The 21861-nt window shown below is 43.2% G+C and overlaps 1 protein-coding gene and 1 long non-coding RNA gene across 4 annotated transcripts; one reads left to right on the top strand and one right to left on the bottom strand.

Annotated features, from left to right (window-relative positions):
* Nucleotides 1–8190: 8190 nt before the first annotated feature.
* LOC112265027 (transmembrane 4 L6 family member 5) lies at nucleotides 8191–21119 on the bottom strand. Of its 3 annotated transcripts, none has more exons than XM_024442020.2 (6): nucleotides 20810–21119; nucleotides 10651–11577; nucleotides 10188–10256; nucleotides 9561–9715; nucleotides 9152–9344; nucleotides 8191–8959 (listed from the first exon to the last, which is right to left on the bottom strand). In XM_024442020.2, exons 2-6 carry the CDS (start codon nucleotides 10840–10842, stop codon nucleotides 8945–8947), a joined length of 624 nt encoding a protein of 207 aa, XP_024297788.1. In that variant the 5' UTR covers nucleotides 10843–11577; nucleotides 20810–21119; the 3' UTR covers nucleotides 8191–8944. The 3 variants fall into 3 exon arrangements, with proteins under 3 accessions (XP_024297788.1, XP_024297789.1, XP_024297787.1); XM_024442021.2 differs by lacking the exon at nucleotides 20810–21119 and having other exon boundaries at nucleotides 10651–10829; nucleotides 11071–12715; XM_024442019.2 differs by lacking the exon at nucleotides 20810–21119 and having other exon boundaries at nucleotides 10651–12715.
* On the top strand, nucleotides 17084–18118 carry LOC112265028. The gene is made up of 2 exons (XR_002955713.2): nucleotides 17084–17179; nucleotides 17684–18118. It is a non-coding gene; the product is annotated as an uncharacterized LOC112265028 (long non-coding RNA).
* Nucleotides 21120–21861: the final 742 nt, after the last annotated feature.

The following is a 21861-nucleotide window of genomic DNA, read 5'->3' as shown; positions in this document are numbered from 1 at the left end:
TTTGAGGATTTGAGGGCTCGTGCCAAAGCCTTCTTCATGACAGTGTGGGTGTGTGGACCATTTAAAAAATATATATTTCACCTTTATTTAAAACCAGGTAGGCCAGTTGAGAACAAGTTCTCATTTACAACTGCGACCTGGCCAAGATAAAGCAAAGCAGTGCGACAAAAACAACACAGAGTTACACATAAACAAATGCTCAGTCAATAACACAAAAGAAAAGAAAAATAGGAAGATCTATGTACAGTGTGTGCAAGTGTAGAAGAGTAGGGAGGTAGGTAACAAATAGGCCCTTGAGGCGAAAATAATTACAATTTAGCATTAATACTGGAGTGATAGATGTGCAGATGATGATGTGCAAGTAGAGATACTGGGGTACAAAAGAGCAAGAGGGTAAGTAATAATATGGGGATGAGGTAGTCGGGTATGCTATTTACAGATTGGCTGTCTACAGGTACAGTGATCGGTAAGCTGCTCTGACAGCTGATGCTTAAGGTTTGAGAGGTAGATATGACTCAAGCTTTAGAGATTTTTGCAATTCGTTCCAGTCATTGGCAGCAGAGAACTGTAAGGAAAGGCGGCCAAAAGAACCGTTGGCTTTGGGGATGACCAGTGCAATATACCTGCTGGAGCGCGTGCTATGGGTGGGTGTTGCAATGGTGACCAGTGAGCTGAGATAAGGCAAAGTTTTACCTAGCAAAGACTTATAGATGACCTGGAGCCAGTGGGTTTGGCGACAGATATGTAGTGAGGGCCAGCTAACGAGAGCATACAGGTCACAGTGGTGGGTAGTATATGGGGCTTTGGTGATAAAACGGACGGCACTGTGATAGACTACATCCAGTTTGCTGAGTGTTGGGGGCTATTTTGTAAAAGACATCGCCGAAGTCAAGGATCGGTAGGATAGTCAGTTTTACGAGGGTATGTTTGGCGGCATGAGTGAAGGAGGCTTTGTTGCGAAATAGGAAGCCGATATTAGATTTAACTGGATTGGAGATGCTTAATGTGAGTCTGGAAGGAGAGTTTGCAGTCTAACCAGACACCTAGGTATTTGTAGTTGTACACATATTCAAGAACCGTCCAGAGTAGTGATGCTAGTCGGGCAGGAGGGTGCAGGCAGCAATTGGTTGAAGAGCATGCACTTAGTTTTACTAGCATTTAAAAGCAGTTGGAGTCCACGGAAGGAGTGTTGTATGGCATTGAAGCTCGTTTGGAGGTTTGTTAGCACGGTGCCCAAAGAAGGGCCAGATGTATACAGAATGGTGTCGTTTACGAAGAGGTGGATTAGAGAATCACCAGCAGCAAGAGTGACATCATTGATATATACAGAGAAAATAGTCAGCCCGAGAATTGAACCCTGTGGCACCCCCATAGGGACTGCCAGAGGTCCGGACAACAGGCCCTCCGATTTGACACACTGAACTCTATCTGAGACGTAGATGGTGAACCTGGCGAGGAAGTCAATTGAGAAGCCAAGGCTATTGAGTCTGCCGCTAAGAATGCGGTGATTGAGAGAGTTGAAAGCCTTGGCCAGGTCGATGAAGACGGCTGCACAGTACTGCCTTTTATCAATGGCGGTTATATCGTTTAGGACCTTGAAAATGGCTGAGATGCACCCATGACCAGCTCGGAAACCAGATTGCATTGTGGAGAAGGTACGGTGGCATTCGAAATGGTTGGTGATCTCTTTGTTAACTTGGCTTTCGAAGATTTTAGAAAGGCAGGGCAGGATAGATATAGGTCTATAACAGTTTGGGTCTGAGTGTCTCCCCCTTTGAAGATGGGGATGGCTGCGGCAGCTTTCCAATCTTTGGGGATCTCAGACGATATGAAAGAGAGGTTGAACAGGCTAGTAATAGGGGTTGCAACAATTCCGGCGGATAATTTTAGAAAGAGATGGTCCAGATTGTCTAGCCCAGCTGATTTGTAGGGGTCCAGATTTTGCAGCTCTTTCAGAACATCATCTATCTGGATTTGGGAGAAGGAGAAATGGGGGCTTGGGCAAGTTGACCAGGGTAGGTGTGGTCAGGTGGAAAGCATGGTCAGCTGTAGAAAAATGCCTATTGAAATTCTCAATTATTGTGGATTTATCGGATGTGACAGTGTTTCCTAGCCTCAGTGCAGTGGGCAGCTGGGAGGAGGTGCTCTTATTCTCCATGGACTTTACAGTGTCCCAGTTTGTGCTAAAGGATGCAAATTTCTGTTTGAAAAAGCTAGCCTTTGCTTTCCTAACTGCCTGTGTATATTGGTTCCTAACTTCCATGAAAAGCTGCATATCGAGGGGGCTATTTGATGCTAATGCCGTACGCCACAGGATGTTTTTGTGCTGGTCAAGGGCAGTCAGGTCTGGAGTGAACCACAGGCTTTATCTAGGGCATGCTTATTTAAGATTGTGAGGAAAGCAAAGATAATACAACATAAATATATACATTATACACAAACTATATCATTCTACACCTACTCATTCCTGGGTTTTTCTTAATTTTTTACTATTTTCTACATTGTAGAATGACAGTGAAGGTATCAAAAGTATGAAACAATACATGTGATCATGTTCTGTGGGAACCAAAAAAGTGTTAAACAAATCAAAATATACACTGCTCAAAAAAATAAAGGGAACACTTAAACAACACAATGTAACTCCAAGTCAATCACACTTCTGTGAAATCAAACTGTCCACTTAGGAAGCAAAACTGATTGACAATAAATTTCACATGCTGCTGTGCAAATGGAATAGACAACAGGTGGAAATGATAGGCAATTAGCAAGACACCCCCAATAAAGGAGTGGTTCTGCAGGTGGTGACCAGACCACTTCTCAGTTCCTATGCTTCCTGGCTGATGTTTTGGTCACTTTTTAATGCTGGCGGTGCTTTCACTCTAGTGGTAGCATGAGACAGAGTCTACAACCCACACAAGTGGCTCAGGTAGTGCAGCTCATCCAGGATGGGACATCAATGCGAGCTGTGGCAAGAAGGTTTGCTGTGTCTGTCAGCGTAGTGTCCAGAGCATGGAGGCGCTACCAGGAGACAGGCCAGTACATCAGGAGACGTGGAGGAGGCCGTACGAGGGCAACAATCCAGCAGCAGGACCGCTACCTCCGCCTTTGTGCAAGGAGGAGCAGGAGGAGCACTGACAGAGCCCTGCAAAATGACCTCCAGCAGGCCACAAATGTGCATGTGTCTGCTCAAACGGTCAGAAACAGACTCCATGAGGGTGGTATGAGGGCCCTACATCCACAGGTGGGGGTTGTGCTTACAGCCCAACACCGTGCAAGACGTTTGGCATTTGCCAGAGAACAACAAGATTGGCAAATTCGCCACTGGCGCCCTGTGCTCTTCACAGATGAAAGCAGGTTCACAATGAGCACGTGACAGACGTGACAGTCTGGAGACGCCGTGGAGAACGTTCTGCTGCCTGCAACATCCTCCAGCATGACCGGTTTGGCGGTGTGTCAGTCATGGTGTGGGGTGGCATTTCTTTGGGGGGCCGCACAGCCCTCCATGTGCTCGCCAGAGGTAGCCTGACTACTATTAGGTACCGAGATGAGATCCTCAGACCCCTTGTGAGACCATATGCTGGTGCGGTTTGCCCTGGGTTCCTCATAATGCAAGACAATGCTAGACCTCATGTGGCTGGAGTGTGTCAGCAGTTCCTGCAAGAGGAAGGCATTGATGCTATGGACTGGCCCGCCCGTTCCCCAGACCTGAATCCAATTGAGCACATCTGGGATATCATGTCTCGCGCCATCCACCAATGCCACAGCCCAACACCGTGCCACAGCCACGTTGCAGGAGTTGGCGGATGCTTTCGTCCAGGTCTGGGAGGAGATCCCTCAGGAGACCATCCGCCACCTCATCAGGAGCATGCCCAGGCGTTGTAGGGAGGTCATACAGGCACGTGGAGGCCACACACACTACTGAACCTCATTTTGACTTTAAGGACATTACATCAAAGTTGGATCAGCCTGTAGTGTGGTTTTCCACTTTAATTTTGAGTGTGACTCCAAATCCAGACCTCCATTGGTTGATAAATTTGATTGCCATTGATAATTTCTGTGTGATTTTGTTGTCAGCACATTCAACTATGTAAAGAAAAAAGTATTTAATAAGACTATTTCATTCATTCAGATCTAGGATGTGTTATTTTAGTGTTCCCTTTATTTTTTTGAGCAGTTTATTTAGCAGTTTATTTAGAATTCAAGGCACACTTAACCAGCATGGCTACCGCAGCATTCTGCAGCGCTACGCCATCCCATCTGGTTTGCGTTTAGTTGGACTGTCATTTGTTTTTCGACAGGACAATGACCCAAAACACACCTTTAGGCTATGTATGGGCTATTTGACCGAGGATAGTGATGGAGTGCTGCATCAGATGACCTGGCCTCCACAATAACCCAAACTCAACCCGGTTGAGATGGTTTGGGATGAGTTGGACAGCAGAGTGAAGGAAAAGCAGCCATCAAGGGCTCAGCATATGTGGGAACTCCTTCAAAACTGTTGGAAAAGTATTCCAGTTGAAGCTGGTTGAGAGAATGCCAAGAATGTGCAAAACTGTCATCAAGGCAAAGGGTCGCTACTTTGAAGAATCCAAAATATTAAATATATTTTGATTTGTTTAACACTTTTTTGGTTACTACATGATACCATATGTGTTATTTCATAGTTGTGATGTCTTCACTATTATTATACAATGTAGAAAATAGTAATAATAAATAAAAACCCTTGAATGAGTAGATATGTCCAAACTTTTGGCTGGTACTATATGTCTATAAATATGGATGTGGTACACTTCTGGGTGAAATGACCTAACGAAGATCCTTGCAGGATCTAAACGTTGTTTGTTTGTTGCTTCCCAGAGAGATGTCAGGGATTATAACATATTCTGTTTCACGGAAACATGGCTCTCTCGAGATACGCTGTCGGAGCCGGTACACTCACCTGGATTCTCAGTGCGTCACGTCGACAGGAATAAACATCTCTCCAGGAATAAGAATGATTTCATGATTAACGACTCATGGTGTAATTGTAACAACATACAGGAACTCAAGTCCTTTTGTTCACCTGACCTAGAATTCCTCACAATCAAATGCTAACCATATTATCTCCCAAGAGAATTCCCTTCGGTTATTGTCACAGCCGTGTATATCCCCCCTCAAGCCGATACCGCGACGGCCCTAAAGGAACTTCACTGGACTTTATGCAAACTGGAAACCACATATCCTGGAGCTGCATTTATTGTAGATGGGGATTTTTCCAAAGCAAATTTGAGAACAAGGCTATCTAAATTATATCAGCATATCGACTGTAGCATTCGCACTGGAAAAACACTGAACATTTGTTACTCTAACTTCTGCGATGCATAGAAGGCCCTCCCCTGTCCTTCTTTCGGCAAATCTGACCACAACTCCATTTTGCTTCTCCCTCCCTATAGGTAGAAACTCAAACAAGAAGGACCCGTGTTAAGGACTATTCAACGCTGGTCTGACCAATCGGAATCCACGCTTCAAGATTGTTTTGATCAAGCAAACTGGGATATGTTCTGGGTAGCCTCAGAGAATAATATTGACGTATACGCTGATTCGGTGAGTCAGTTTACAAGGAAGTGTATAGGAGATGTTGTACCCACTGTGACTATTAAAACCTACCCTAACCAGAAACCGTGGATAAATGGGGGCTAACCACCTTATTTAACCATGGAAAGGTGACTGGGAATATGGCCGAATACAAACAGTGTAGTTATTCACTCCGCAAGGCAATCAAACAAGCAAAATGTCAGTATAGAGAAAAAGAGTCGTAATTCAAAGGGTCACACATGAGACGTATGTGGCAGGGTCTACAGACAATCAGGGACTACAAAAGGAAAACCAGCCAAGTCACGGACACCGACGTCTTGCTTCCAGACAAAGTAAACACCTTCTTTGCCCGCTTTGAGGATAATACAGTGCCACCAACGCGACCCGCTACCAAGGACTGTGGGCTCTCCATCTCCGTGGCCGAAGTGAGTAAGACAAGGCGGCTGGCTGGTGTGTTTACGGAGATATTAAAACTCTCCCTATCCCAGTTTGCTGTCCCAACATGCTTCAAGATGGCCACCATTTGTTCCTGTACCCAAGAATGGCAAGGTAACTGAACTAAATGGCTAGCACTCACTTCTGTCATCATGAAGTGCTTTAAGGATCATATCACCTCCACTTTCCTGTCACCCTAGACCAGGCCTGGGCAATTCCAGTCCTCGGAGGCTTGATTGGTGTTACACTTTTCTCCCATCCCTAGCAAACACACCTGATTTAAACTAATTGCATTCTAAACTCAAGATCACGATTTGGTGATTATTGGAGCCAGGTTTGTTTGCTGGGACTGGGGAAAAAGTGCGACACCAATCAGGCCCCCGAGGACTGGAGTTGCCCAGGCCTGCCCTAGACCCACTTCAATTTGCTTACCGCCCCAATAGGTCCACAGACGATGCAATCGCCATCACACTGCACACTGCCCTATCCCATCTGAACAAGAGAAATACCTATGTAAGAATGCTGTTTCATTGACTATAGCTCAGCATTCAACACCATAATACCCTCCAAGCTCACTATTAAGCTTGAGGCCCTGGGTCTCAACCCCGCCCTGTGCAATTGGGTCCTGGACTTCCTGAGGGGCCGCCCCCAGGTGTTGAAGGTAGGAAACAACATCTCCACTTCACTCATCCTCAACACTGGGGCCCCACAAGGGTGTGTGCTCAGCCTCCTCCTGTACTCCCTGTTCACCCATGACCACGTGGGCATGCACGCCTCCAACTCAATCATCAAGTTTGCAGATGACACAACAGTTGGCTTGAATATATATATTTTTTTACCCCTTTTTCTACCCAACTTCATGGTATCCAATTGGTAGTCTTGTCTCATCACTGCAACTCCCGTACGCATTCGGGAGAGGCGAAGGTAGAGAGCCGTGCGTCCTCCTAAACACAACCCAGCCAAGCCGCACTGCTTCTTGACACAATACCCGCTTAACCCAGAAGCCAGCCGCACCAATGTGTCGGAGGAAACACCGTACACCTGGCGACTGTGTCAGCGTGCATTGCGCCCAGCCCGCCACAGGAGTCGCTAGAGCACGATGGGACAAGAACATCCCGGCAGGCCAAGCCCTCCCCTAACCCAGACGACGCTGGGCCAATTGTGTGCCGCCCCATGGGTCTCCTGGTCACGGCCAGCTGCGACAGAGCCTGGACCTGTGATCTCTAGTGGCAGAGCTAGCACTGCGATGCAGTGCCTTAGACCACTGCGCCACTCGGGAGGACCATAGTAGGCTTGATTACCAACAACGACGAGACAGCCTACAGGGAGGAGGTGTGTGTGGTGTCAGGAAAATAACCTCTCACTCAACGTCAACAAAACAAAGGAGATGATAGTGACTTCAGGAAACAGCAGAGGGTGCACCCCTATCCACATCGATGGGACAGCAGTGGAGAAGGTAGAAAGTTAAGTTCCTCGGCATACACATCACCGACAAACTGAAATGGTCCACCCACACAGATAGTGTGGTGAAGAAGGCGCAACAGCACCAGTCACCTAGAACCCTCACAAACTTTTACAGATGCACAATTGTGAGCATCCTGTTGGGCTGTATCACCGCCTGGTATGGCAACTGCACCGCCCACAACAGCAGGGTCTGCACAACTCCTCTCCGGGGGCAAACTACCTGCTCTCCAGGACACCTACAGCACCAGATGTCACAGGAAGGCCAAAAAGATAATCAAGGACAACAACCACCCGAGCCACTGCCTGTTCATCCTGCTACCATCCAGAAGGCTAGGTCAGTACATGTGCATCAAGCTGGGACCGAAAGACTGAAAAAGAGTTTCTATCTCAAGGCCATCAGACTGTTAAACAGCCATCACTAGCACAGAGAGGCTGCTGCCTACATACATACTTGAAATCATTGGCCACTTTAATAAATGGAACACTAGTCACTTTAATAATGCCACTTTAATAATGTTTACATATCTTACATTACTCATCTCATATGTAAACACTGTATTCTATACTATCTATTGCATCTTGCCTATGCCGCTCTGACATTGCTCATCCATATATTTATATATTCTTATTCCATTCCTTAACTTAGATTTGTGTGTTTTAGGTATTTGCTGTGGAATTGTTAGATATTGCTGCACTGTCGGAACTATAAGCACAAGCATTTCGCTACACTCACAATAACATCTGCTAACCATGTGTATGTGAACAATACAATTGGATTTGTTTTGATTTGAATAAAGGTACGTGATTGAGCTTGAGTGTGCGGGCTCTATTTCTTTCATACCAACATTCTTTGGCCCTGCACCCCACTAAAGGATGTAGGTTTGATCACACTTCATGACTATGGCATTAATATAATTAACAAAATGACTATATATAAGTTCACAGCTTCACAATTGTTCAGCAGTACACACACATAAATAATGTTTGCAATATAATAACGTGTACATACTGTCAACAATAAGAGTGCCAACTTGCAAGCAAAGTGTAGAGACCGCTGTCTGAATGGTATCATCTAGGTATATAAAACTCCAAACTCCAAAACAGCTTCTCCCTATCCCATCTACCTCTATCCTCTTCTAAATCTTCCTTTTTTGTCTCCCTGTTTTACTCTGTTAGCTTATCAAAACATAATAAAATCATATTAAATATATGCTATTTTATGATTTTTTCTTTAAAGTGCAAGTCTACTTCTTAGTTCGTGAAATGCTGACTGGTGGCCAGAACCAATGTTCAGCGGTGGTAGAAGCTGCCTGTAAGCATAGATCCAGGATCAGCTAAACCTCCGCAATCCTGACCTCATCCATTAGGGGGAAATATGTAAAACTGACCTAAGATCAGCATCTAGTAACTACAGTACTTCATTCGGGAGGTCCTTCATTCCTGTTCCTAATTAGGTTCCTGGATGATGTCCTCAAGCTGGACTGACCTGTAACACACATTCAGACTAACAGTGAGTGAAAGGACACACACACACACACACACACACACACACACACACACACACACACACACACACACACACACACACACACACACACACACACACACACACACACACACACACACACACACACACACACACACACACACACACACACACACACACACACACACACACCTGGTTTTTGCAGAATCTTGGCCCAAATATTATGCCCAGGATAGCATTGATTGTATGTGCTGCACAAAGGACGGCCTGCAGTCCACTGGTTGCCATGAGAACAGAAAACAGCACTACATTCCATTGAACAACATTGCGTGGCTCCTCGCAGGCCGCCGGCCATAATGTTCTATCAAACAGGTAGATGGGATCTCTACAAAGACAAAGTTAAACTAAATTGACATTCATAACACATAGAACTAGTGAACACAAGCTGTGCAAAGTGTAGAAAATTATTACTGGTAATTGTGTAACTACACAGTGTCAGTGGGAATTTGATCATTGTTGTTCTACTTAAGACCACACGTAGGTTCTCAAAACTGATTTTGAGCAATTGAGGACCCCCCTCCCCCCTCACACACACACTCACCCGCTTTTCTGTGGTTTGAGTGGCATCTCCCAGGCCAGACCTTGTGTGCTGTTGTGCAGACACAGTGGTCCCTGTACCAGTCCTGTAGCGCTCACTAGGCAGCAAAAGACTGCAGCAGCCAGAGCCACGCAGGAACACCCCACTTGGCACAGCATCTGGCCACAAGAGGGCGGAAGATCCATACTATTACAACTTGATAGAAAGGGGGCCTGGGGTGGTTGCAAGTGGTTAGAGCACATCTCTGTAGTATAATATATATACATATAATATATACATATAATCTGAAGTTGGCGTGGGTTTGATTCCGGCCAACTGACCTTCAATGCAAAAACTCTCCTAATTATTCCGTCTCTCTCTCTCCGTCTCTATCCAATAACCCATGAGAATTTGATAGAAAGGAAAAAGCGCTCCCAGACTAGTTCTTATTAGTTCAGGATGTACACCACAACCAAGCAGGCAGGTCACAGACATACATGGAAGACTGTTAAAAATACTCACAAAGAGGACATGAAGATCTAATGGAGGTGGATCGGTTGGTGAACCAGACTAGTTTGATTAGTAACCTCGCCCTAGCTAATGCGGGTCCTGAGGTGCACAGATTTGGATGAAAACAGGCCACAGCCTCACCTCTATCCTGTATGCACAGCATCCTTCCCTTGAGCTGCCAATCACAAACCCCCGAGCTCCAATAAGAACCTACAGACAAAAGCAGAAAAAGCTAAATTAAATTTACCATTAAAACAAGTTAAAAAAAATTTAATGTTTCAGTGATGGTCAGAATATAATTTTTACATGGAATCCCTATTCAGTAGAATGCTACACATTCACTTCCCTCCAATAATTGATGTTATTACAGTATTACTGTCAACAATAGCAGAAACAACTTGCAAAAAAATCGTAGCACTGTGACTGACTCTAAATTTAGCTTAAAAACAGACAACAGACATATTAGACACATGACAATCCACCCTCAAACCACAATCTGCCTTTTTTTGGACAACAGGGTTTTTCAGGAATGAGTGACATGAGTGTCATGATGACTGTCATGTCATGACCTTATTAGGACACACACACAGCATTGTTGTCTCACCAGGAATCCAGAGGCCCACAGGCCTGTGCCCCACCGGGCCTCTCTGGTCACGTGACCGTCCAACAGGTAGCGTGCCTGAAGGTCTGGCAACAGCAACAGGCCATTGGCCAGCATGCACACAAATGCCATGGGAACAAGGGACACACCCACACACCTGGAGCAGCTGGCGACACACATCTCTGTGGTAGACATCCAGCAAGGATGAAGAGAAGACAGAATTCAGAATAATTATTTTCTTGTTTTTTTTAATCTTTAAAGTGCCACTGTTCCTTATCTTGTAGCTCTTGAAATACAGAACAACCCTCTCACCTACAGAGAAGTTCTATTTCACTCAGAAAAACTGGTCTGAGATCAGTCAAGAGACTGAAAAGGGTTATTAGCCAAGAGAATGACCACAGTGATTATTAGTTTGAGTCTTACCTGATGGAGTGAGACAGAATAACCTAGTGAGACCGAATGTGACGGAGAGGGAGAAAGAGAGATCCTGGTAACTGCAGCAGTACTGGATGAGGAACACAAAACTTAAATAGGCTCCATGCAGTGACACATGCCCGCCCCCACAAATAGTATATGTAAATCTCCCCCCACCAACACACACATGACGTAGATTACTTTAAATTTGTTTATAATCAGCAAAATTAGTCCTGTATAATTATACACAGTACATTTGATCTAATTTTGTTTTCCCAGTGCACCCAACCCCCTACATTCCACAATATATCTGGTAACGGTGCAGGTAAGGTAAGACCAAGCTGTCAAAAGCCTGAGTCATGTTCATTAGGGTATGCAATGGAAAGCGTTGTTTCAATCCATTTTGTGCCTAATAAACACTATCCTGGTCTGTGTTCTTCATCCTTTTTCATGTGTATTCTGGGTCTGGTAGTGGAGTAGATTCAGCCAGGATATGGGACAAGTGAATCACTGCAGCTGTGGGATCCATTCCAAAATAAGAGCATATCAGCCCATTGGGGATAATGTTTAAAAGCACTAAGAAATAACAATAAAGCATTGTTGTAACACTCTGAAACCTTAACTGGCTAGCTTTTTTTTATACCCCCATTTCCGCTCATTAGATAGTAGCGCAACACCCGCTCTGTCTGCACTTGTAGTCTAGCCGCAGTGCCATCTAGTGGGAAATGTGAAGGAATCCAATCCATGCATAGATATTGGTCAGGTGATCAGTCTGTCGTTCAAAATTTTGACGTTCTAATTTTGGGAAACATGACGGCCATTTTTCAGATTAAGCGTTTCCAACAGAAACGCCTGATCACACTAGTTTAGCATGTCATGATCACACTAGTTTAGCATGTCATGATCACACTAGTTTATCATGTCATGATCACACTAGTTTAGCATGTCATGATCACACTAGTTTAGCATGTCATGATCACACTAGTTTAGCATGTCATGATCACACTAGTTTAGCATGTCATGATCACACTAGTTTAGCATGTCATGATCACACTAGCTTAGCATGTCATGGCTGCCAAGATAGCTATGATCGCCTTCAGTACATACAGTGCAGTACCACACTCTAGTGAAGACATATTCAGCTACTAAAGAAACTGTCTTGAAGCTAATTTATGTATTGAGATTAACCCCCTATAAAAATCTGTCTGTTTAAGATAGAAACATAGGGCCTTCTGCATCTGCAGTAGAAAGTGGCACAGCTACAGCGCTGTTTGTCAGACCAGAGGTGCGTTCAACAAAGCTTCCATTTGCGAACACTGGCAGCGGACGTTTCATTTCGGTTTGTTTCTGTTCATAACAAAAATGGATGCGGCAAGATGAGCAGCTATGCTTGCTGCAGCAATTGTACTACACGAGATCCCATAATGTTCAAAGTGGAATAATGTTTTTCGAAATGTTTACAAATGAATTATACATTTAAAAGTATTCAACCCTTTATTATGGGAAGCCTAAATAATTTCAGTAGTAAATATTTGCTGAACAAGTCACATAATAGGTTGCATGGACTAGAAGGGCAATAATAGTAAGATGTTTGGAGCAACTCCAATACAACACATTACTGAATACCACTCTCCATATTTTCAAGCATAGTGGTGGCTACATCATATTATGGTTATGCTTGTAATCATTAAGGGATTGGGGAGTTTTTCAGGATGGAGCTAAGCACAGGCAAAATCCTAGAGGAAATCCTGGTTCAGTCTGCTTTCCACCAGACACTGGGAGATAAATTCCCCTTTCAGCAGGACAATAACCTAAAACAGAAGACCAAATCTTCACTGGAGTTGCTTATCAAGAACACAGTGAATGTTCCGGAGTGGCCGAGTTACAGTTTTGACTTAAATCTACTTTAAAATCTATGGCAAGACCTGAAAATGGTTGTCTAGCAATGATCAACAAACAATTTGACAGAGCTTGAAGCATTTTGATAAGAATATTGGGCAAATGTTGCCTAATACAGAAGTGGAAAGCTCTTAGGAGACTTAGCCAGAAAGACTCAAAGCTGTAATTGCTGCCAAAGGTGCTTTTACAAAGTATTGACTCAGGGATGTGAATACTCATGTAAATTAGATATCTATATTTCATTTTCAATAAATGTGCAAACATTTAAAAAAACAAACACTTTGCCATTATGGGGTATTGTGTGCAGATGGATGATACTTTCACTGGGGATATGATTCAGCATTGTTGTAACGTTGAGTTACTAGCAAACCAGGCAGCTAATGTTTTGGTTAGTTTATAGCTTGTTAGCTAGCTAAGATTAAGTTAGTTGGCTAGCCAGTTCAAATAATGACCATATCACAGCTGACAACGTCTTCACTTTAGCAAATGTTTCTTAATTATTACAGGAAAATAAACTTCAACTAGGGATGAAACAGTGACCGGTTTCACGGTAAACCACAGTAAAATTCCCGCCGATTAGTATTACCGTTTCAAATGTGACTTATCATTAAAACCATGTTAGAAAAACCGACGGTAAATACTGTCCAGCATCATCAGTGAGCAACAGTCTGACGCAGGCGCAGCATGCAACGTGGGTTTTGTTTCGTGTGAAAACAAGGCAGAAGGCAGTGAGATTCTAAGAGGACCAAATCTGAAGTGTGGTCGTATTTTGGGTTTTACACGAGTGCTGACGTCACCTTGTCTGCAGAACATGCTAAAAAAATAATACTCGCTGCTTAAAACCTCTCTGGGATAGGCGGGACGCAAATGTCCCACTTGGCCAATTGCCAGGGAAAATGCGGAGCGCCAAATTCAAATAAAATTCTATAAAATTCAAACTTTCATTAAATCACACATGTATGATACCAAATTAAAGCTACACTCGTTGTGAATCCAGCCAACATGTCAGATTTCAAAAAGGCTTTCGGCGAAAGCATAAGAAGCTATTATCTGATGATAGCACAACAGTAAACAAAGAGAGAATAGCATATTTCAATCCTGCAGGCACCACACAAAATGTAGAAATAAAATATAAATCATGCCTTACCGAGCCTCTATTGTTGGCACTCCAATATGTCCCATAAACATCACAAATGGTCCTTTTGTTCGATTAATTCCGTCGATATATATCCAAAATGTCCATTTATTTGGTGTGTTTGATCCAGAAAAAAACAGCTTCCAATTTGCACAACGTCACTTCAAAATCTCAAAAGTTACCTGTAAACTTTGCCAAAACATTTCAAACTACTTTTGTAATACAACTTTAGGTATTTTTAAACGTTAATAATTGATCAAATTGAAGAAGGGTCTATCTGTTTTCAATACAGGAGGATCACAAACTAATGCTACTTTTTTAGTCTTGCGCAACTCTCAAACAGTACACATAACGTTACCCTGATCCAAGATGGCCGTACTTCTTCACTTCACAAAGGAATAACCTCAACAACATTGATGAATACGCTGATTCGGTGAGCGAGTTCATTAGAACTTCCGTTGAAGATGTCGTTCCCATAGCAACGATTAAAACATTACCAAACTAGAAACCGTGGATTGATGGCAGCATTCACGTGAAACGGAAAGCGCGAACCACTGCTTTTAATCAGGGCAAGGTGACCGGAAACATGACCGAATACAAACAGTGTAACTATTCCCTCCGCAAGGCAATCAAACAAGCTAAGCGTCAGTATAGAGACAAAGTAGAAACGCAATTCAACGGCTCAGACACAAGAGGTATGTGGCAGGGTCTCCAGTCAATCACGGATTACAAAAAGAAAACCAGCCCAGTCACAGACCAGGATGCCTTGCTCCCAGGCAGACTAAATAACTTTTTTGCCCGCTTTGAGGATAATACAGTGCCACTGACACGGCCCGCAACCAAAACATGAAACATGCGGACTCTCCTTCACTGCAGCCGAGGTGAGTAAAACAATTAAACGCCCAGACGGCATCCCCAGCCGAGCCCTCAGAGCATGCGCAGACCAGCTGGCTGGTGTGTTTACGGACATATTCAATCAATCCCTATCCCAGTCTGCTGTTCCCACATGCTTCAAGAGAGCCACCATTGTTCCTGTTCCCAAGAAAGCTAAGGTAACTGAGCTAAACGACTACTCACTTCCGTCATCATGAAGTGCTTTGAGAGACTAGTCAAGGACCATATCACCTCCACCTTACCTGACACCCTAGACCCACTCCAATTTGCTTACCGCCCAAATAGGTCCACAGACGATGCAATCTCAACCACACTGCCCTAACCCATCTGAACAAGAGGAAAGCCTATGTGAGAATGCTGTTCATCGACTACAGCTCAGCTTTTAACACCATAGAACCCTCCAAACTCGTCATCAAGCTCGAAACCCTGGGTCTCGACCCCGCCCTGTGCAACTGGCTACTGGACTTCCTGACGGGCCACCCCCAGGTGGTGAGGGTAGGTAACAACATCTCCACCCCGCTGATCCTTAACACTGGGGCTCCACAAGGTTGTGTTCTGAGCCCTCTCCTGTACTCCCTGTTCACCCACGACTGTGTGGCCACGCACGCCTCCAACTCAATCATCAAGTTTGCAGACGACACAACAGTGGTAGGCTTGATTACCAACAACGACGAGACGGCCTACAGGGAGGAGGTGAGGGCCCTCGGAGTGTGGTGTCAGGAAAAAAACTCACACTCAACGTCAACAAAACTAGGGAGATGATTGTGGACTTCAGGAAACAGCAGAGGGAACACCCCCCTATCCACATCGATGCAACAGTAGTGGAGAGGGTAGCAAGTTTTAAGTTCCTCGGCGTACACATCACAGACAAACTGAATTGGTCCACCCACACAGACAGCATCGTGAAGAAGGCGCAGCAGCGCCTCTTCAACCTCAGGAGGCTGAAGAAATTTGGCTTGTCACCAAAAGCACTCACAAACTTCTACAGGTGCACAATCGAGAGCATCCTGTCGGGCTGTATCACCGCCTGGTACGGCAACTGCTCCGCCCACAACCGTAAGGCTCTCCAGAGGGTAGTGAGGTCTGCACAACGCATCACCGGGGGCAAACTACCTGCCCTCCAGGACACCTACACCACCCGATGTCACAGGAAGGCCATAAAGATCATCAAGGACAACAACCACCTGAGCCACTGCCTGTTCACCCCGCTATCATCCAGAAGGCGAGGTCAGTACAGGTGCATCAAAGCTGGGACCGAGAGACTGAAAAACAGCTTCTATCTCAAGGCCATCAGACTGTTAAACAGCCACCACTAACATTGAGTGGCTGCTGCCAACACACTGACTCAACTCCAGCCACTTTAATAATGGGAATTGATGGGAATTGATGTAAAATACATCACTAGCCACTTTAAACAATGCTACTTAATATAATGTTTACATACCCTACATTATTTATCTCATATGTATACGTATATACTGTACTCTATATCATCTACTGCATCTTTATGTAATACATGTATCACTAGCCACTTTAAACTGTGCCACTTTGTTTACATACTCATCTCATATGTATATACTGTACTCGATACCATCTACTGCATCTTGCCTATGCCGCTCTGTACCATCACTCATTCATATATCTTGTGTATAAGGTAGTAGTTTTGGAATTGTTAGCTAGATTACTCGTTGGTTATTACTGCACTGTCGGAACTAGAAGTACAAGCATTTCGCTACACTCACATTAACATCTGCTAACCATGTGTATGTGACAAATCAAATTTGATTTGAACCTATTTCCAAAGACTGGTGACATCCAGTGGAAGCGGTAGAAACTGCAAACAAGTGCCTTAGAAATCAAGTTCCCCAATGAAAACTCATTGAATTGACAGTGACCTCAAAAAACAAATCTGAATGGTTAGTCCTCAGGGTTTTGCCTGCTACATAAGTTCTGTTATACTCACAAACATGATTCAAACAGTTTTAGAAACTTCAGAGTGTTTTCCATCCAAATCTACTAATAATATGCACATCTTATATTCTTGGCATGAGTAGCAGGAAGTTGAAATTGGGCACGCTATTTATCCAAAAGTGAAAATGCTGCCCCCTATCCAAAATAGTTTTTTTAAGGGGGCAACACTTCAAATCTCTTGAGTCATCTTCATGACCACCACTTTATTGCGAATGCAAGGTAAATTCACTGTTAGCTAAATGCATGACGTGGGGACTTTAGAATGGGGGAAAATATAATGGTTTGTCTGTAACTTGCTAATAGTTTGTCAATAATGTGAGCTGGATCTTTCGGTGTTACCTACTCTTGTAAAAACACTAGAAGTTGTTCTGCTGCTGTATGCGTCGTGTGTCTGCAGACGCCCATTGCACACGATAACACCTTATGTAGGTTTAGTCATCCAACCAACATATTTTGTTCATTTAAAATCCGGCAGTTGTTGACTTGGTTGTAAAAGTGTTCCAACAGGAGAAACGCTATAGACTCCTATACAAGACTCCTGTATTTATGTCAATTGTTGGGTTCATTGCAATTACGATCACTGTCTTAAGGCTCATTTGTATTTTTGTAAATTGTGCATGGGGTCACTGTATGTACTCAAATGCAACACAGAAGATAGACTGTGTGAATAATAATAATGTAACGCTAATAATAATAATAGATTAGCTATTCCCTTGTTTACAGAGTGGGCGTGCAGCAGGCAAACCCAGTGATGCTTCTGGTCACTCCTCATCTACAGTTGTGACAGACACTCAAACAAGCATTTAAAAGGCAGGCTGCTTATGCACCTACATCAAAAAATGCTCAAGACCTCACTGCAGCCCTTTCATATTACATTGCAAAGGACATGACGCCATTTCATATTGTTGAGAGGCCTGGCTTTCTGAGGCTGATGAAGGTTGCCGTGCCTCACTACAAAGTGAGTGCTGCTCATTTTATTTTATTTTTGTTTATTTGATTTGCTTACTGAAGGTTGTGTTCATTTAAACCTGCACTAGGGAAACTTACCTCTCATGGCCACATGGTGCCATCTTTAATGTTACTATTTTAATGTTTATGCACACAAGTGCATAGTGCTGCTAATTTGTTTTGTTTTCAATATAAAACTTGGTGAAATGATATCAGTGTGTGTATCAATACTTTTAGAACATTTCCAGCACATTTTAACAATACCGCACTAATACTGATAATCGTGATCATTTTGGTCACTATAATCCTGATATGAAATGTTCATACGGTTTCATATCTACTTGCAAGCTAATTACAGAAAATAGCTTAGGGTTGTGAGTGTGACGAAATAAAAGCATGGTATTCTACCGGAGAATTTTAGGCCAACAAGACAGTGTCCAAATTCTAACGATATATCCTAATCTGACTTTGGTGCAGGTCATGTTGTTCTTCACATTAATGTCTCTGGTAAACACACACTATATCAAATGAAATCTAAGTTTGTTTGTCACATGCACAGTATACAGAAGGTGTAAACGGTGCAGTGAAATGATTACTTGCATCGTGGAGACTTTTTAGACCTGTAGCTAGCCCAGCTATCTAGCTAAACAATGAACCATAATCACAACTCAAGGTTACTACCATGCATGAATCTGCAGGTAACTAAAGTTAACCAACTAGGTTCAGTGTTGGTTAACTAGCTAACAATAAGCTATAACTACATACGAATAATATTACGACACAGATCATACGCATAACGTTGGCCTGCGAGCCAGCCAGCTAATGTTAGCTAGCTAACAGTGCGCTTGAACTTTCGATGAAAACGACTGACAAAATTAAAAAGATATACAGTGCATTCCTTCATTTTTCCACATTTTGTTATATTACAGCCTTATTCTAAAATGGATCAAATTAATATTTTTCCTCAATCTCCACACAATACCCCACAATGAGAACGCGAAAAAAGGTTTAGGCATTTTTGCAAATTTATAAAAAAAATACAGATCTTATTTACATAAGTATTCACACCCTTTGCTATGAGACTCGAAATTAAGCTCAGGTGCATCCTGTTTCCATTGATCATCCTTGATGTTTCTACAACTTGGGAGTCCACCTGTGGTAAATTCAATTGATTGGACACCTGTCTATGTAAAGTCCCACAGTTGACAGTGCATGTCATTGCAAAAATCTAAACCATGAGGTCGAAAGAATTGTCCGTAGAGCTAGAGACAGGACTGTGTCGAGGCACAGATCTGGGGAAGGGTACCAAAACATTTCTGCAGCATTGAAGGTCCCCAAGAACACAGTGGCCATCATTCTTAAATTGAAAAAGTTTGGAACCACCAAGACTCTTCCTAAAACTGGGGAGAAGGGCCTTGGTCAGGGAGGTGACCAAGAACCCGATGGTCAGTCTGAGCTCTAGAGTTCCTCTGTGGAGATGGGAGAACCTTCCAGAAGGACAACCATCTCTGCAGCACTCCACCAATCAGGCCTTTATGGTAGAATGGTCAGACGGAAGCCACTCCTCAGTAAAAGGCACATAACAGCCCGCTTGGAGTTTGCCAAAAGGCACCTAAAGGACTCGGACAATGAGAATCAAGATTCTCTGGTATGATGAAACCAAGACTCTTTGGCCTGAATGTCACGCGTCACGTCTGGAAGAAACCTGGCACCATCCCTATGATGAAGCATGGTGGTGGCAGCATCATGCTGTGGGCATGTTTTTCAGCGGCAGAGACTGAGAGACTAGTCAGGGTTGAGGGAAAGATGAATGGAGCCAGGTACAGAGAGATCCTGCTCCAAAGCACTCAGGACCTCAGACTGGGGCAAAGGTTCACCTTCCAACAGGTCAATGACACTAAGCACACAGCCAAGACAATGCAGGAGTGGCTTTGGGAAAACAAGTGTCTGAATGTCCTTGATTGGCCCAGTCAGAATACTTATGTAAATATTATTTTTTAAATCATTTTTAAATTTAAAATAAAAAATAGTTTTTGCTTTGTCATTATTGGGTACTGTGTGTGGATTGATGAGAAAAAAAAATGTAATCAATTTTAGATTAAGGCTGTAATGGAACAAAATGTGGAAAAAGTTAAGGGGGTGTGAATACTTTCCGAATGCACTAAATCTGTATACCCAGTCATGTGAGGGCCCAATTTATTTATTTGACTGATTTCCTTATATGAACTGTAATTTTGGCATGTTTCATTTATATTTTTATTTCTCAGTATAGATTCAGCAGAGGCCTGATTTTTTTTTCTTGACCAGAGGGTCGAGGGGCCGAAATATAATTACAAATAATTTGTAGATTGCAAATTGACCGCAAGAAGCCCAAACAGATGTAATATTTGACTAAAACATAATCATTTCAAATCTTGATTACATTTGTATATGATCACATCTCTCTATTATGCATGGGAATACTTGGAAACACATTTCCAAAATGAAAATCATTTGGAGCTGATTTCCTGGTGTTCTTAGTCTTATGGCCAACAATAAAATAAACTATTTATTTTATTGCTCAGAGGGGCAAATAAAACCAGGGGCCACCAGTTGGGTAACCCTGCAGCACAGTATGGTTTAGGAACGGACTGACATGAGAAAGATGCTTGCTGGCACCTGAAAATAACTTTTAAAACATAATGACAAAGAAATACTCGGATCATAATCGTATCTAGAGAATGTCCCAGTCCGTTACGATGCTCATTTTGTCCAACTACTTGGCACACCCCTACTAATTAGTAAGGAGCTCCTCTCACATGGAAAAAAACAAAAACCAGTAGACACTAGGCTCTCCATGGAATGTATATGACAACTCTGGTTTAGAATATTGGTAACTAACTCAAATACCACTTCACTTACCCAATAACATTGCACGTTGAAGAAACCAGCAGTAGCAGTGTGTGTGAAATCACTGGGGAGGCTAAGGCAATAAAAAAGCCATTACAACCTGTTGCTCTATAACCCATTTGTTCATATGCCACTGTGATGTACAATAAGGCCGTGACAACAAAAAGACTGTGACAACAAAAAGACAGTCACAGTGGCAGAATAAATTCAACTACATATACTCTTAAGTTTGTTTCATCACAAAACCGGAGAGCAACATCTGTCCAGTTAAGTCCAAAGTAAATATTACGCAACAGTTATACGACCTGCAGCATGGTCAAGCAAGTTAATGTTTGACAGTTTACTAAACAACTACTAATTTATAACCAGAGTCACCGCAAATCAGCACAAAGACAACAGGAGGTTGATGGCAGCTTAATTTGGGAGAACATGCTCGTGGCAATGGCTGGAGTGGAATAGGTTGAATGGTATCTGGTTTCCATGTGATTGATGCCATTTGTTCCTGCCCAGCCATTATTATGAGCTATCCTCCCCTCAGCAGCCTCCATTGCAACAGGAGCACTGCCTCCGCTAATCTAGTTTGTAAGTAAAACAAATAAAGTTGACTCACCCTACTTGTAGATGAGTTCAACACCAATACCATCCTACTCTCATGTTGGCAAAATGGTCTAATGCTGTCATTCGGTACGCTTTCAGTTTTTGGTTTCCTAGGCTACCCAGCTAAAAACTGTTTGCTAGCCTATCTTCCTTGCATGGGCAAAAATTAACCAGATAAGGTAGCTAGCTAGTTAACGCGAGTCTGCTATGTTGAATTTCAATCGTCTCAGGCCAGTGGCACAATATATGAATTTATGGTTAGCTCAGAATCTGTCATAATAATTGGCCTGTAACAGAAAATTAAGTCAAAACCACATCTCCCAACAAGCAGACCAGAAACAGACACTTTGTCTCACAATGATTGGCATGAACACAAATCAAAACAGGCCTTTTCCCGCACAGCCAGGACAACCCACAGTTGAGCTCAGCTCAATGATGATTGGCTGCTTCTTTTATAATTAGTATAT

The sequence above is a fragment of the Oncorhynchus tshawytscha genome, linkage group LG13 (assembly GCF_018296145.1).
Source record: "Oncorhynchus tshawytscha isolate Ot180627B linkage group LG13, Otsh_v2.0, whole genome shotgun sequence".
NCBI lineage: Eukaryota > Metazoa > Chordata > Actinopteri > Salmoniformes > Salmonidae > Oncorhynchus > Oncorhynchus tshawytscha.
The sequence above is the reverse complement of the archived record's forward strand: the minus strand, read 5'-3'. Positions and strand labels throughout refer to the sequence as shown.

Coding starts and splice junctions, on each gene's coding strand:
- LOC112265027 (XM_024442020.2), bottom strand. CDS start 10,842: ATGTCTACCACAGAGATGTGTGTCGCCAGCTGCTCCAGGTGTGTGGGT. Junction 9,716..10,187: donor GCTGTGCATACAGGATAGAG/GTGAGGCTGTGG, acceptor TCTTGTGGCCAG/ATGCTGTGCCAAGTGGGGTG. Junction 9,345..9,560: donor CTCAAACCACAGAAAAGCGG/GTGAGTGTGTGT, acceptor TTGTCTTTGTAG/AGATCCCATCTACCTGTTTG.